The 16,886-nt window shown below is 38.2% G+C and overlaps 1 protein-coding gene across 1 annotated transcript in view; it reads left to right on the top strand.

The window, feature by feature from the left end:
* The first annotated feature begins 1,797 nt into the window (after positions 1–1,797).
* The window catches only part of LOC122792757 (acidic leucine-rich nuclear phosphoprotein 32 family member B-like), a 336,062-nt gene continuing 320,973 nt past the window's right edge, over positions 1,798–16,886 (top strand). Inside the window, exon 1 of the mRNA XM_044060331.1 lies at positions 1,798–2,035. Within this exon, the coding sequence (XP_043916266.1) occupies positions 1,982–2,035 (54 nt within the window). The 5' untranslated portion in view covers positions 1,798–1,981. The remainder of the gene's footprint in view (positions 2,036–16,886) is intronic.

Below are 16,886 nucleotides of genomic sequence, written 5' to 3'. Positions count from 1 at the left end.
TTTGTGGATCAGTTAAATCAGGAAGTGACTGCCACAGCTTTAGGGCCAGTATAGAGTAGCAATGGCTAGTAGAGTGCAGTCTCAGAGAAGGGATTTGTGTGAAAGTATCAGATATGGCTTGGCTTCTTAGGTTATAGGTTTGAGTGGCAATAAAATGTTTGGAAGAGAGAGAAAGAGAGTGAGTGGAGTATCTACTTTGAAAGAGTAAGGAACCAAAAAGATTAGGTCTTTCCTGTACAGGAAGCCACTTAATATTTGAAAAAAACAAGGCAGTGGTGTCTATTCCATTGTGAGGTGAATATGAATAAAAGTATTTTATTAGAGATCATCTTAAAGCTGCCAGTGTTTTTGACAGAAGCTGATGGAATTGGAAACAAATACTCAAGATGAGCAAGGAGGGTGCCTTTCCCTATAGTAGCCATTGCTAGACGTCAGAAGATCTGAGATATGTTGTTGGCCCAGAAGACTGTTGATCTTGTCTCTCAACTTTTCAATTGGCTTTTATTGAGTTTAGGAGGTGTTACCCTTCTGGCCACTTAGCAGGTTTTCAAAGAAATCAGAAACAAAATACATGCAATCTCAAATGTTCTCTACAAAAAGCATACATAAAACTTTGATTTCTAATATTCATTCCTTAAAGTTAGTAATTTCTGGATTTCAGACTGCAGATGCTCATTTTGAGAACGTTACTATCTAGAAAGAGAGACCTTTATCGGAACAATTAAGAATAGAAAAAGTACTGTAAATACCACCTGACGAATGGTTACTCCCAGAACATAACAAACAGGGCTTCCAACACTATTTCAGGGTATTTGTAAATTGCCATAGATTAGAAAAATAAGGGCATATTAAAACGCCTTTTTATTTTGTGTACGGCTTAAAATACGATTAATTCCTATAAAACGCATCATTTCGCCTGTCAAACAAGTTTGCCACCAAAAGAAGGAACTCCGCTCTCCATTACGAAGTACTTCTGGACAAACAGTTGAAATTTAGTAGCAGAAGCTGCCAGATGCCAGCACCGTTGACACCCTATTATCTGACTTCGAAAAATGCTTCCGGTTATAAACATCGGAATATTGTGTATATTCCGAAAGACTGAACATGACACAGAAATCATTACCTGTAACACATCGCATTTTTTTTCATTCACACCCATACCTCTCATCCTCGGTGCAAGTAATCTGGACAAAGCCCGACAAAATGGAGGGACAAAGGCCCAAAAAAGGAAGATGTTTTAAATATTGCTGTTATAAAAGTTGCTAAAGTAACAGGGTTTAACATACATTTTTTCTAAAGGATACGAAGTCTAAAACTCAAACGTATGTCATTATTGACTTGAGTCCTCAAATAATCCCAGTGATTTGCCAAGAAACTACAAATTTTATTAACAGACCAAAAACATGAGCTGAAAATCTGGACACTCGAGAAGTATGTTCACACCTTAAAAAGAATTGTAATTACGATTATTAGCTTGTGTGTAGTAAGACTGTGGATTTCAGTTCAGCACCAATACTGAAATAACGGGATACGGGGGTCCCCAGTAAAATAGATTTCCACCGACAAGAGCAAGACATTACCAACTTATCTTCAACTAGCAAAAACTGACGAACATGCCAACATCAAACCAAAAAGTTGCGTTGACTAACAAAAACTCGACTTTTCTTTTTCACGGTAGGCAGCTGTTTTTAGACTGGGGTTTTGTTCCTCGCTTCACCTTTCGTTGGAGCACCTGGCCATCTCGCCTGTGGCGCATTGCTTATTTAACTGCAGTGGGTGGTTGTGACCAGTAGCGGCAGCCAAGAGTATATATTCATTTTAGCGATTCCCTCCATGCTTTCTCCTTGCTCACTGTAACTTGGCGTCTGGTTTGTACTTATTATATAGAAAGAGGTGCTTATCATCCCTCCATTAGGACATCTCGGGCTGTTTTTGTGGACCGATAATCCATCGCAACCCAGAATAACTATTAGAGAGCGGTATGGATATGAAAAGAAGAATTCACTTAGAACTGAGAAACAGAACACCGTCAGATGTAAGGTTTCCGTGTCTTAAGTTTTATTTACTTTTTTGCCTTTTCATATATGCTTGTAGATCATGAAAACTGATCATAATCAGTTCAAAAAGGACTATTTTCTATTGTGTGGGTTAAATTGCAGCTGGAATCTTAAAATACATGAACAACTTTGCAAGTGAAACGTGACCTTATTTTGCTACTAGATATGAAACGTAGTATTTATTAACTATTGACATCCCCAGCCTTCTTGCTGTTGTTGGTAGTGTCAATACGTAACTTTCCAGATGCTTGTGATTGCAAGTCTTCAATATTTCATTGGCAAATAAATATTCGTTCTTTAATTGCTGGTAGCCATATTTGTAAGTACAAGAAGGGACCGTGTTCGTTCAACATTCTGATCTTGGCTACACAATTGTAAAATAAGACAAAAATGTTGGTCTCGTGGGGGAAGCTTATTTTCTTCTTTGGAATGATATTTTAATGCCTATATTCAAGCAGTCTATTAAGTGAGCCTGGTTTCTAAAGAATAGTTTTTTTAAAACCGTAAATTTACACTAGTTGAGACGTATTTCGCTTAAAATGGTTACAATATGGCCGTAATAAGACTAAACAAATCTGTATTTTGTCTTAAATATTGTGAAATAAACACATTTGCTTACGCATGATCTTTAGGAGCAATTTTAAACTGCTAACTGTGGACCTGGTGCCCGATTTTGACTGGTTTACAGTAGACCCAAGTCCTGATGCCCGCAGCGGAAATTCGGGTTCCCGCCACCGTTCCTGTACCGACAAAAAAATCGCTTAGGTATACTAATTTCAGTATATCGGAGTTATACCATTAAACCCTGTATACGTTTTTATGGGCTTTTTATTTTTTCCCTCACCAGTTCGAATCCTATATATGTTCGGAGTTTTTATTCTGCATGTTGGGATCTTGCGTGTGATGGGGACCGCTTTTCCATAAGGCGCACTGTTCTATGTTATGTTAAAACAGCTTTAAAGAAAACTTGCAATTGCCGTAACGTAAGAATATAATAAACGTAACTGTTAAATATAAATGTACAATCGTCCTCATTCCGTTTGACAGAACGAGTATCGTAAGATCGCCATGTTGTCCCCTTCGCCTTGCTGCTGCTTGTGGACAGACAACCGCCCTGTCTTGTCTCCATATTTAAATGGTAGCGAACTTGACAGATGAAGTTATGTAGGCGACGGTCTTCAAATCGCAACGCAATACATGAGGATCAGTGGTAGCAGCTTTTAATAGTAATCGAAAACTTTCCCTACCAATAAACACGCTAAGTTACGTATTTTTGCCGTTTTCTGGCATGTCGTTGGCCACTGCGCAAGCTGCATTCGTCTCATGGCGGGAGCTCAGTGGGTTGTGTAGCTGGCAAACCCCATCTTCTTTTAAAAGGACACAGTTTTGCGCCCCTGTGAGGCAGGCGGTTAGGATATTACCGTACATGTGTCATTTGTTTATATAGTTACTGTATATTATTACAGTATAACGACTGAATAACGAAACATTTAAAGTAAATCTATTTTAAGGCAGTGGGTGGCCTTTAATCTTCCGTCCAGTGATTTGCAGACGTTTTGTTCACGTGTCGGGGTAGGCTGTAATTGTTCTCCTTGGCAGTCGTGGAGCGGGAAATGGTAGCTGGAAGTGCAAGAGGGCCAAAAGTCTACATCCCTTTTCCACTTTCAGTCACATACCGGACTTGTTTCCACATTGTTTGCCAGTCTTTGTAGTGATTTGTTTCTGTAAGGTTCATACTTGACACGTGATCCTTTCCAGTGGGGTGGGCACTGTGTGCGTGCACTACAAAACAAGATGAAAGCAAGCAAAAATGGTGTCAAAGGAAAGTTGGTCAACTTGTCTGTAGGGTTTGTGGTATTGTGGCATCGGGCGGGTATTGGGATAGAAAGTAGTAGTTGGAATCCGGTAAATGGTTTGCTGTTTATTTGAGGATCATGTGTGTTTTTGTGTTCCGACCCTGCTGGAGGCCTGCGATATTGCTAATTGACTGCAAACCATGCTTCAGGTGGGATTAAACGCCATACCAGATGGCTAAAAGATTAGGTGTTTCTCATAGTTGAAACCTTTTAAATGTTACAGGAGGTTTTATAAACTTGGGTTTTGAATAAATAGTCCCACTTTATTAAAGTCTGCAGATGTAGGAGGACTAAATATAATTTGCAGACAGGTCACAGCGCCTTGCTAGAGTCCTACCATTTGAGGCATTAGTAGGCTTTAGCGACATCAACTTTTTTTCCCCATTTCAGCCAGTCCCTTTGTAATGGCAACCCATTGATCCCCTGTCCTAATTGGCTTCAGCATCTAACTCGCCTAGTGTATGCATCTCTTTTCAAGACTTCCTACGTTTCTGTAAAATTTATCATTTTTTTGTCAGGTGGTGTAGGTGAGTCCCCCCCAACTGGGAGAGTTTATCTTCAGCACCCAAAACATTCTTAATACATTGGGGATGCCAAGGCCTTTACCCCCACTCAGTATGATTTTATGTGTGCATTACTGGACATTGTAAGCATGGTTTAATTTTGACAGCTTTGAATTACACAATTGGTATTACACTGTTGGTTTCCACAATGTAATGGACAGCATGATTTGGGTTAAGTCATACCTAATGTAGATTTTTTATTTCATTGAGTAATTAAGTAACACTGATTTCTTACTGTATTAAAATGTGAGTTTGTATATGTGATTCTTTCAAATATGTTGTCTTTCTACATTCATGTGCATCTTTTATGTCTTAATAGTTTGGTTTCAGTATAAGGTGTGCTTTTCATGTCTTCTCAGCAAAGTGTTGGAAGTTTTGACCCTTGATTTGATGCTTCCACATTCTTGCATTCACATACTGTATTAGTTTAGTAACCTAAGCGTTAACAGTATGAGGTTTGCTCAGTCTGTTCTGAATATCAACTTTGGGGGGGGGGGGGACATTTGGCTTATCTAACATTTGAAATTGTCACTAATTTGCCATATTACCACTGATTTAAAGGGGGCATCCTTAATCATTACTGACGGTTGGCATCCTTGTACTGTACACTTGGCATTCTTTTACTACTCTAACCATAAAAAAAAGTGGAAGCTGTGCTCTGTGAAATTCAGACTGACTTGAAGTGTGGCATTGGATTGCTAACAACAAAGCTACAGTTAAAGGAAAAACTGCACTCCTTTCTGGTGGTGTACAGCAATAAAACGCTGACTGTGGTTAAAGTGATCAGAATTTGAATATTGACTTAGACACTTTATGGCCAAGGCAGAAGAGGCATGCCCATCTGACAGGGTGGGGATGCAATTGGGCACATTGCAGTTGACTCTTTGAAGGCTGGGGATTCACAGGAGTGTTGTCCACAGGAGAGCTGTGCTGTGGAGGTGTGAATGATATGCCATTGTAGCTCATGGAATGAATGCCTTTTCCTTAAGCGGCACATTTGTGGGTGGGGTGGTTCTTGATGGGGGGGTGCACCTTGCAGCATTATGACAGTAATCTAGGGGCCCCTGTTTCTTCAGTGTCTTTATTAATTAATTCAGTCATTGTTTGACAGGATGGCTTTTATAAAAGAGAAGCCCATTTTCATTTCAGAATAGGATCAATGATGAAATCTCAAATGTCTATATATATATATATATATATATATATATATATATATATATATATTACTGTAAATGTATGGAGCTGCTTGCATGGAATGAGAAATTGCGTAATTGTATACGTAGAACAAGTGCAATATTTGCACAAGAAGGTTAAATAAGTAGACATTTGTGTGGCAGGGAAAACAAGGAAATTAATGATGTAGAAAATAAAGGTGTCTTTCTGGACAGAGGAATTCTGTATCCACTACCATTGACCCTTACCTCTGCGAACTTCAATCACCTAACCACTGACAATTGGGACAACTCTGGATAAGTATGGCTAGGCTTCTAAGGGCTCAACGGCCATTAGCCTAGTCACCTGCTATGAACCTATGTTGATAGGAACAATTATGGTGGCATTTTGATGTCTGGAAAGCTTTTTTTTTTTTGTGAAATGTATTCTGATTTAGTTCTCCTCCCAGGTCTGGTGGTATTGAGTTCTTAGTTTTGGTAACTTGTGAGCATGAGGAGTTTCTGTACTGATTATTTGATTTGTTTTCTTCTGTATGGCTTGAGACCTTTGTTTCTGACTGGGTTATATTTGATTAAATAGTAGTTATTGTTAGGCATTTATTATATTTGTGTACTGTGTTTTTTGCCTCTATTTTAATTCATTTCAGTTTATCTTTTGTAGAGCTGTGCAGTGATGAGATTATTGGATAGGTTGGCAGTGGATTTTTTGGTTTTGCTGTCAACTAGCTTTAATTATGTTTGTGGAATATTGGAAAAGTGGATGAGTGTAAGAGGCTTGGAAGTAAGACCTTGAATAGTGAGTAGAAACATTTTGTTATAATTGCTCTTGCACATGTGGAGCATGCCCATTTATTTTTTAATGTGCCGTAGTTCATAGGATTTATCAAAGTAGACCTTATGATGTCTCCTACTCATTTGGCATGAGTAACTTGCTCTGTGTGAGCATGAAGTGAGGCGATTTGTTTAGTGAAACAAGGCTTGAACATTGTCTTTTTAACCAAGTTATGAATTGGTTATCCAGGATTAAAATATTGAGCCTTTTGGTGCATCTGTAGAATTCGCTTTAAAGTATGCCAGTGCCCATCAGTTTGGGAGTCAGTTGGAGAGGCATCTCTATTAAATGTCTAGAATTTTTCAGAATGTCCAAAACTTTCCCTTGTGGAAGGAAACACAATTATTAGGACAAACGAAAGCTACATCACTGAGGATTGTAGTCTGTAGGTAGCGTTTATTAGTTTCTGACTATCTTAAGTCAGAATTTTATGCCAATAACCAGTCCTCACCAGCACCCAAATCATCTCCAACCATATGCATTGTTTCGCAACACTCCTCACTATCCAACGTCTATACTTTTATTGTAACGGTAATGATGGTTATATACAGTTGTCTCTGAACCTGCTTAAGCCCTACCTCTTAGAACAGAAAATAAATTGCAGTTATCACATTCCTTTCCACGAGTGTTCATATATATTACTGGAAATTTTAATGTTTGTAATAGGTTTGTGCTTTTCTATCTGAGACTCTACTAAACCCAAGCAGACAAAGGCATTCTAAATTTTTTTTTTATTATTTTGTAATACCTGCTATTGAAATTCGGTATAGAAAGCCTGTGCCATTTTGAGGACATAAAATGCATCGTGATGTAGAAAATACTGAAGATTCTGCCATCAGAATGGCAGTTTATTTTATTCTTAGTTTAGCATAGAATACCAACTTATGATGAAATTGGCACATTTGATTTCAGAGTTGCTTTTTCTTAACATTGAGAACTTTAGATATTGCCAGGATGCTCTGAGACGTTGGACTTTAATTTCTTAAATCTTAATTCTTTTGCCTATATATTTATAGGTGTACTTAGACATTTGGTTGGATTCTGGTGTTGTGTTGAAAGCATAATTGACAAAAAATGGATTACCACTTAGAGAAAATTGAGTTTAATTTGAAATCTGGAGTATGATTTGCCAGTGATTACCTTTTGTAGTCTAGTTCAGATTTCCCTTAAAATATACCTGTTTGTCAGAAGCTGAACATTAGGTGTTAGCAATTTTTAGAAGATTGCAGTGACCACCTGGAATGGTTTTCCAGGCTGTATTCAAAACAAAACCTTGATCAGGGTACTTAAAAGCAAGTTAGGCACACCTGGGAGAAGAGGAGAATGTTAGTCTGAACTTTTCCAGATTAATAGTAGAGTGCTTTTTCGCTAGCAAACCTTTATTGCTAACGGTGAAACCTAAACTGGTAGTTTGCCGCTTTGTATATTCACCAATTCTGTGACCTACAGATGTATGCTTGTAGATGTTTTGATATAGATGCATGCTGTATAAGATTACTGCATGTACTGCTTTTTGTAATTGAGTTTGTGCTTAAGATTAATCACAACAGTAGAAAGTAGTAAACAGGAAGTAGATTTAAGTGTTCATAGTTCTTTCAGTTGACTTCTTCTGAGACTTTTCTGTGGTTATTAATGATCATGGTTTGCTAGGGTTTGAACTTGTTTGCAGTTAAAGCTAGCCCCACTGGAACTCTTCTTAAAAAGAAGAGTTGTGGAAATGGTGGTATTTTAGCAGTCCGGTACAAATGATGCTGTCACGATACTGGTCACTGTTCAGGAGTATTGGTGTGGTGTCTCCGGGCATGTTTATCTATAGGATTTCTATTGCACTTCTTTGGGGTGACTGAAGTAACTTGTCATTCACAAAACATGCATAGCTGATTTGCGGCAGTGACGTCTCCTGTTTGGGGTCCCACTTTTTTTGGGTGTGTGTATGTATGTAATATATGTTGTACACAATCTAAATGTCTAAGTGCATTTTATTTTTGTGTATGTATGAACATCACTCTAAGCTTGAGTAGTAGATGCACACTAATCTATCATTAACCTCGTGGAAGCTAAAACCATGATATTAATTCTTATCACTTACAAGGAAGAACTTCATACTAGTTAGTGGCGAATGTGCTTGGTTATAGCCACAAACAGATGGCTTGCTTTTTTTAAATCCAACCCCCCCCCCCCCATTTTGATGACTGTGATGGTCCCTAACTGGGCAATTTTTTGTTTGTGCCAAATAAGAAGTTCCTTCGTAACTGTAATATAGATTACTTCTTATTCTGCACAGGAGTGGGGGTTGTTAGAGCAGTGGAGGCTGTTATAACTACAGAGTTGTAGGGTACACTGTGCTCCGATAAATCTGTTTGTGCATTTCTAATTTGTCAATTGAAACTATGTAATATTTGTATTGTATCTATTTTACTATGTTATGGACTCTCATATGTAACCATGTAATGTATTGCGTCTTAGTAAGTCTGTCAGTTGACTTTTTGGTCTTTTATTTTATTCTTTAAAATCTGTTTTATTCAACTTGTATCTACTATGAAGCTAGTCAGTAGATGTAGTGCTATTAGAAATAAGCTAGTCAGTAGATGTGGTGCTATTAGAAATATCACTGAAGATTTAGAGGAAAAATGGATAATTAGGCTCAGAAGCTACTATGGGCATGGGTTGAATGACTTCCGTTAAACCCAAGTTTAAAAAGTAGATCTTAATGTAGATAAATTGGATATATGTCATAGTGCATTTTTTTCACTACTGCATTATTGCTCCCTTTTGATTCTCGGCTGGAGTGTGGGGAGTGCCTTCTGTGTGGAGTCTGCATGTCCTCCCCGTTGTTGGATGGGCGTTCGAAAGGCATGCGTAAATGGGCGTGCCTTCGTTGAAGGTTGGACATCGAGCTCTCACCTCGGCGTTCGTGAAAATCTACTGCCAGTCATTAGCGGACCAAGTTCTGCTGTGGCGACCCCTAACCGGGAAAAGCCGAAAGACAAAACAACATCAGAGCCACAAAACCACACTTCCCAATGACCAAATCAGTGAGACTACATCCCCGACAACGGTAAGTATAAGTATTACAGAACTGAATGTATTCCCGTTTATGCAGTACAACTGAAAAACAAAAAGTAACTTGTATAGCGCGGGGGGGGGGCAAGCCCTACTACTATACTTAAATATACCAACTCTGAGATCGCACCACATTGCGGAAATGGAAATGCATCTCGTTCCGCACTACTCACCATTTTCTATGATCTTCTCCTTCTGTGCTGTGGTCTCTGTGATCTGGTCGTCAGGGAAGTGTGATTTCATCGATCTGACAGGTTCCCATACATATGTAATATGTGTGTGTATCTGCGTAAATTTAGTGCAGCTGTAATATCCACAGGTCTTATAGTTTCGTAGTAGCAAGTAATTTTACCTGCCTCCGTATGTGACCAGTTGGTTTAGGTATTCAGTGGATGCGAGTTGTATTTAGATTTTATCTGATGAAGCAGTTGAATCTGCGAAAGTGCTCATTTCTGTTAGTTCAATAAAAGTTTTGTGAACTGGAGCAGTCTGCTATTCTTGGGTTCACTTGTATTTGTGGAATTCTTTTAAAATCTGTTTTATTCAACTTGTATGTACTATGTGGAGCCTTTCACCCTGGACCTCTGCTGAAAAAGGACACGTGTCCAGTTGGACATTCCCTGTAAACACACGTATAAAAACTAAAAAAAAAAAAATTCTAGCCAAGCTAGAGTTTCCATTGTGCGATTCCTCAAACCTCTTGTATTCGAGGCACATGGGATATATGCAAATGACCCTTAAGCACATCAGGTGTTTCAGCTATATGGCGATTCTAAATGCCCATGATTTTTTTCTTCGTTTTAATGGACAAATTCAGGCCAATAAAGCCAACCCCCACTTGCTGTAGACATGCATGTTTCAGCCTTGTTATGGCCTTATCAGCAAAGCGCAAGTGGACTGTTTGACTAAGCATTAGATATACAGGGCGGTTATACCCAGCCCATGTCCATTATCATTAGGGTCTCTGAAACACCTGATGTTCATAAGGGTCACTTGCATATATCCCATATGCCTCTAATACAATAAGTTTGAGGAATCGCACAGTAGTAGTAGTAACTTGGCTAGAAATTTCTTTCAGGCTTTATTGATTGGTCTTTCTGTGTGACCTTTTTACTCATTGTTTTAGTCTGTAAACAAACTAGAGAGAGGGTGCACACTTTCAGTTGAGCTGAAGTTCCCTTATTGGGGGTTGGATTAATTGCAAATCCGTCTTTTTGACGGAAAGTGAGGATACAGGGCACATCAATGTATATGGCCATCTAGGCAATGAACAGGAATAATGTGTTGGACTGTTAGACGATAGCGTAATAAGTGTTAACGTTCGTAAAAAGTAGGAGAATGGGCTTAGAATAGCTGGTCCTGTTTTGGAAAGGTGTAAAGCGTGAAAAAAATGTGAAGGTGGGGTTGAAGTGGCAGTATGGAGAGTTGGTTAAGATGGGCAGTCTTGGCAATGATGCAGTGTGTTTAGCTAGGATGGGCTGTATAAGTAATTCATTGTTTAACTAATAAAACTCATGACGGAGAATTGTTTCCAAGTTTTTTTGCCATTTTATGTGTGAGTCAGGGCTGCCAGCTTGGATGTTTCTTGGAACTTACCTTGGTTGAGATGACATATTCAAGACGCTTGTAGATGAGCATTGGGCATCATGAGTGATTTATACGTGGCATTCCAGCATGCCTTTTTGCTGTTTCCATGTGGTTATCCTCCTATAAATTGTAATTATTGGGTGCCATTGTGGGTGTGGAGATGGTTAAGACTTGTGTATTGTGCCTCCATAGTGCTCTGTACTGATTTCTCAAATAGGTGGGATTGTGCAGTGTATTGTAGTGTAGTTTACTTGTATTGCTGTACATGAAGGGTTATAAATTTTCTGTCTTGCTGGCTTAATGGATATGTAATGGTCTGAAATGTCATGCCTGCTGAGCCATCTCTCTCGCTGTAGCTTCTTGATATCTGCGACAATTTGCTGTTGTGTTTATGCTGTTGCTTTTGACAACTATTCCTGAATCATATTTTATTCCTGAATCATATTTTCCACTTCCAAGAATGATTGTCTAGAAGTTTCCTCCCTCCAAAAAAAATTGTATTTTTTTTTTTTTTTTGGGGGGGGGGGTAGGGCTTTTTAATGTTTTATGCGCCGTGGATTTTGTATGCTTCCTTTGTGTACAACATGTGTTAACTTGGATAAAATATTGGAGTATCTTGTTTGAGAATTATTCTCTGTCCTATTACCCATAGCATTTTAAGGGCTTGCCCTAGGGAAAGAAAACATAGCTGGGAGGTTAACCCCTTCCCATGGGATCGTAAGCTTGTCTAGTCTGTGGTGGTTACTCAGGAACTTGCTGTTTGAAAGACTGTGTAGTATCAGAGCTGTGAGGTCAACATCTCCAAGGAGAATCCAGCCAGGGGAGAGCCAAGCAAGGCTGCAAACACTGTGCACATACTAACCAGTATGTTAACTTTCATTTAATTTTTACTGCAGTTTGTAAGGGGAAAATAGTGCATCAAATTATTTCAGATGTACACACACATGTAGCTTTAGCACAACTTATGTTCAGCATGTACAAAGAAGTGCAAAACTTTTTAATGTCCAGGACTTTTCCATAGTTTGAGAGGTATACAACTGTTGAGTAATAACAGAATGACAAAGCACTAACTGAATGCCACTTCAGTGAATCATAAAACTTTGTCTTCTCCTATAATTCCTCTCTTGGAGTAGAAAAAAAAAGTTTGCAAGCTAAAATAAAAGCAAGTAAAGCATTGTAGACAGTTATAGTCAGTGACTAAATACTCTAAACACCTACGATTGTAAGCTTGAGTAAAACTGTTAAAATAAAACACCTACGATTGTAAGCTTGAGTAAAACTGTTAAAATAAAACCTGTTTTCCTCTATTATAAGTATTTGTGTGATAGCAATACTAGTCTGCTAATCATTCTTGTACAGGAGCAAGAACTGTGGCTTTTAAAAGGGTTAGTCCTCAAAATCTCAGTTATTGTACACCTTTATCACATGCAACAGCTATCCACTTCCACTCCTGTCTAAGCACTGTTGTCGATAACTGTCTGAATTTTTATGATTTCTTCTTCACAAAGTGATATTTTATGTTATCATAAAATATACACCTATGTTTTTATGCATAATTTTCTCAGTGCCTACAGACTGGTATGTAACCAAGCAACTCCTTGGGTAAAATGCTCAATGCTTTCTGTATTTCATTATTCCAAGCATATGATGATGATATCTTGTGGGCATTTGACCAGGTTGTAGCTATGATGGGTCCTCTGTTGGTCAACCCCACTACCTCGTTTAAACTAACACAAAACGAACCACAATAGTCCTTTCTGTGAATTTCTGCTTTCTGTGTCTCTAATGTATTTCTCCAGCCTGGTTTTAAATGTTGTATCTTTTTTTTTTTTTTTGTCTGACCCTACTAAACCGGATTACATGGACATTTGTTGCACAAGTGACACACTTAATATTTCATGGCCATCTGCCACAGAAAATAAACTTCTTTTTACAATTTAACTACTTCATGCTATAACAATTCAGTCATGTAGTCCCTAATTTTTGCCTATTCTCTCAGAACTTGAATACTGAGCACAATGTTTCATTTGATTGTTCAAGGTTTCTATTTAGAAGAATTGTTAAGATGTTATGTTTTAATGCTGTATATTATGTCTGTGTGCAGTAAGGAATCCTCTGTTGGGGCAAGTGATGCGCAAGCTAATGCCAGGCAAGGGGATTTTTATTTAAAATATTATGTATTTCATGCTATTATCACTTCTGTAAATGTTTCCCATGAGCTGGGAAAATGACAGACTTTCTTTTTGAATATAAAATTGCAGGTAAGAACACACAAACCTACAGTACCATTATTTGTTATTCAGTAGGCCATTTAAATGTGGGATGAGTCCTCACGATTGAAGACCTGCACTTAACAGTCTTTGAGGGACTGGAAATAGAACAAACCCAAAGTCATGCCGATCCACACATCCATTTTCTTGTTGTGGAAAAATAATGGAGAAGGTTATCTTAGATGAATTATTAGAATTGGAATGGTTGGAACTCGAAATCATGCATGTGTTGAATAAACCTATAACCATCTGTAATATGGTATAGAAGAGTGTAATGGGAAAAACCTGTGATGTTATTTACCTTCAGCCTTTGCTAGGGTCATACACAGAGTTTGAAGATTCAAACTCTACCAGCAGCGATGAGTGTCTGCAAACAAAAGATTTTTTTTTCTTCAGCACTTCCATTCTTGAATTTCATTAGAACTTTAGAAAAAATCTAAACTGAATCGATAACATTTAAAGGTCAAGTGATCCAATCAGACCAATAAAAACTTGCAATGGCTTTGCATCACACTTAAACCAAATTAAAGGAATATACAGCAAATATTAATATACAAAGACTATCAACTAATTCAAATTTTAATTTTTTGTGTGTTTAAACAGTTATAGTTGCACTGCAGCAAAAACATTTAATATTGATAGAACTATCCATCATTAATTCTGGTGCAATTTGTGATGGATTATCCATAAATTTTACTTTGTCCTTTGGGCAGAATTTTGACTACAGTTCCTTCTGGGTACTGTGAACTAGGCTAGCGTTTCTGGGATGCAGGCTGGCACTGGTGTTTCCAGCAGTTTTCATGTCTAGCAGTCTCAATGTGCATGTGTGTGTGTTTAAGCAGATTAACAACTTGTTGCTGGAAGGACAAAACAGCAGCTAATTGACTTCAGTTTTACGTCTTTATGAATCACTTAAACAGCTGGAAGTATAACATTTTTTAAACTTGAACTTGTAAAAAATGCACAGCCCTTAACTTATCAGTATTATACTTAGAAGAATGTATTGGACGTGGTTGTATTCCTCAGGTTCTTTGTGTGTTTAAGTTCCTGAATTGTGTTCATTATGGAGACAAGTTATTCAAGAAACTTGGTTTATTTTATTTAACAGTACTGTTGTTGCTGTTGTGAAAGCTTTGGTCAAGCGTTACAGCCGTACCTTGGTTAGTTTACGAGCACAAATGCAGACATTTGACAATATTAAAGCTTCCAGCTGTTTTGAGTCTGTCAACTTTGTATAGTGGTAAAGGAGCTAAAATTGAGAGGCCAAGAGCCAGTAGTATCACCAGAAAGCAGGGTATGCTCCAGAGGGACATTTGAAACATATGCACAAGGCTCTGCTTATCCATTAAATGTCTTGTGTGGAGTTTTTTCAGACATTGACACTGGTCAGAATTTAACTATTGCTACTAATGTTTGTAAGTAGATCTGGTGCACAGACCACTGATAACATCACTGTGCATGCTGAAGTTAACTACCCCACCTGCCCAGCATACACTATTGGTTCTGTGCTGCCCATATCCACACAGGGTTCTTTTTAGTGGGCCAGCTGGGCAATGTGAAGACCTCAAAGTGGTCCAACAATTGCAGAAATAATTTTTTGCAGTGACATTTTAAATCTCAACAGTATTACATTAGACGACAGTACCCTGTAGTTGGTGCAGAAAGGTTTGTCATTTGTGCCCGCTCATTCTATTGATATTGCCAAAGTGCTGATAAAAAAAAAAAATTTTTTTTCTAAGAAAGCTTAATTTACAGTACATGATGCATAATGCATTGACATCCAGATCTTTGTATGGAAAAGAAGTTGTAGTACTTACAAGCCACCTTTGGCACTCTTCAAGCTTTTCGGAATATTCATGAACACAATTTGAGAGTCAAGCTGAATCAAAATTTACAATCTTTCAACTGATGAGAGCTGCTTTAAATAGTTTGAAAAATTAAGGATGTCAGGGTCTTGAAAGCGGACAAGAGAGCATGCTGGTGATCACGAATACCTCTGACTACACTGCCGCCATAAAGAAGTTACTGAATGATGAGTCCTGTTGTAAGGTTGTTTCCTGTGATTTCATCTGTAGCAGCTTTTCTACAGTGGACAACACATGATATGACTTATTTTGTCAAGGTGTGTTGGTATGTCGATGGCTGTGCTTTTCGGAATTCCTAAGGTTCACAGAAAAACAAAACTCCCACCTTAGTCGTGTCTGCTGTATCTTTGAAGACTGGCTGGACTAGACTTGAAACAGAGAAGCTTGCACCACCAGATTCAGCCTCAGTGATTCATGCCACTTGGCATTCTTAAGATTTCCTTTTATTTTGCTTCACTTGATGTAGTGTCCTTGTACACTTGATCAATCAGGAGATTGACATTGATTTGAGAGAATATTTGGACAGCTTTACCATTTTCACTAGCCATGAAGTTAATACCATCTGTGTCCTTATGCAGTTAATTCTGGACAGTGTTTTTAGTTTTGATGGGAGATGGAACTTTTCTGTTAACCCCTACCACTTTGTGCTGCTGTGTTTTGCCGCTTATCCTTAACGAGAAAACTAAACAAAACATGGCCATTTTTCCAAAGTTAATAAATCTGCAATAGGTTAGAAATGGTTTGCTAGTAGGTATCACTGTGCACTATGAAATATTGGAGCAAACACTTGCTCTCTTCAAGCAGAAGACTATAAGAATGCACAGGAGGGAAGTTCCTACACATCTAGGTACAGGACATTAGTTTTTTTGTGTTGCAGCTAATTTATTCAGGATACCTCTAAACTGTTCCTAATTTTACAGAACATATCTGATTTTACTCTGCATTTTTGCCAGGACATGACTTGCAGAAATTTGGGGAAGAAAGTAGTACATTTGGCCTCCGCCACCACATTTTATCCCATATACTGTTTGAAATTTCACCCATGCAAACTGCAAGACCAAGTTAATGCACTGAGGCAAGTACAGTACAATATGTTTTTTATTAGGGCAGATGGTAACAAGGGATTTAGAAACATGCACATCTTAGAAAACTATACCTGAAACACTGAACACAAATGATGATTAAAACCTGACAGCACTGCAGCCAGTCTTTAATTTTGGTAACACACACACACACACACACACACCAGGTTATTTGACCAAAAAAAAAACATTTTTAATTAAGATGCAGACAAATTTCTTGGGTGTTGGCAAGCAGGAAGGAGGACAAACTAAAGACAGAGATAACTGCCAACGAAATAGCGGCAAAACACAGCAGCACAAAGTGGTAGGGGTTTAACGGAAAAGTTCAAGCAAACCTCTGGTGTTGCCATGGGGACTAGGGTTGCCTCTGTGTTTGCTAATTTGTCCATGGTGATGTGGGAACAAAAATCTGTTCAGCACTCAGACAGGATCTTGTTCTGTAGACGTTACATAGTCTTTCTCTTTATTATTTTTTTTTGGGGGGGGGGCAGCTATGAAGAGTTAACTTCCTTTGTAAATGACGAAGTGCTAACTTTCTG

This window comes from Protopterus annectens, chromosome 2.part0, assembly GCF_019279795.1.
Source record: "Protopterus annectens isolate FY-2018-M chromosome 2.part0, PAN1.0, whole genome shotgun sequence".
In the NCBI taxonomy this organism is placed as follows: domain Eukaryota; kingdom Metazoa; phylum Chordata; order Ceratodontiformes; family Protopteridae; genus Protopterus; species Protopterus annectens.
This window is presented reverse-complemented; position numbering and strand designations above follow the sequence as displayed.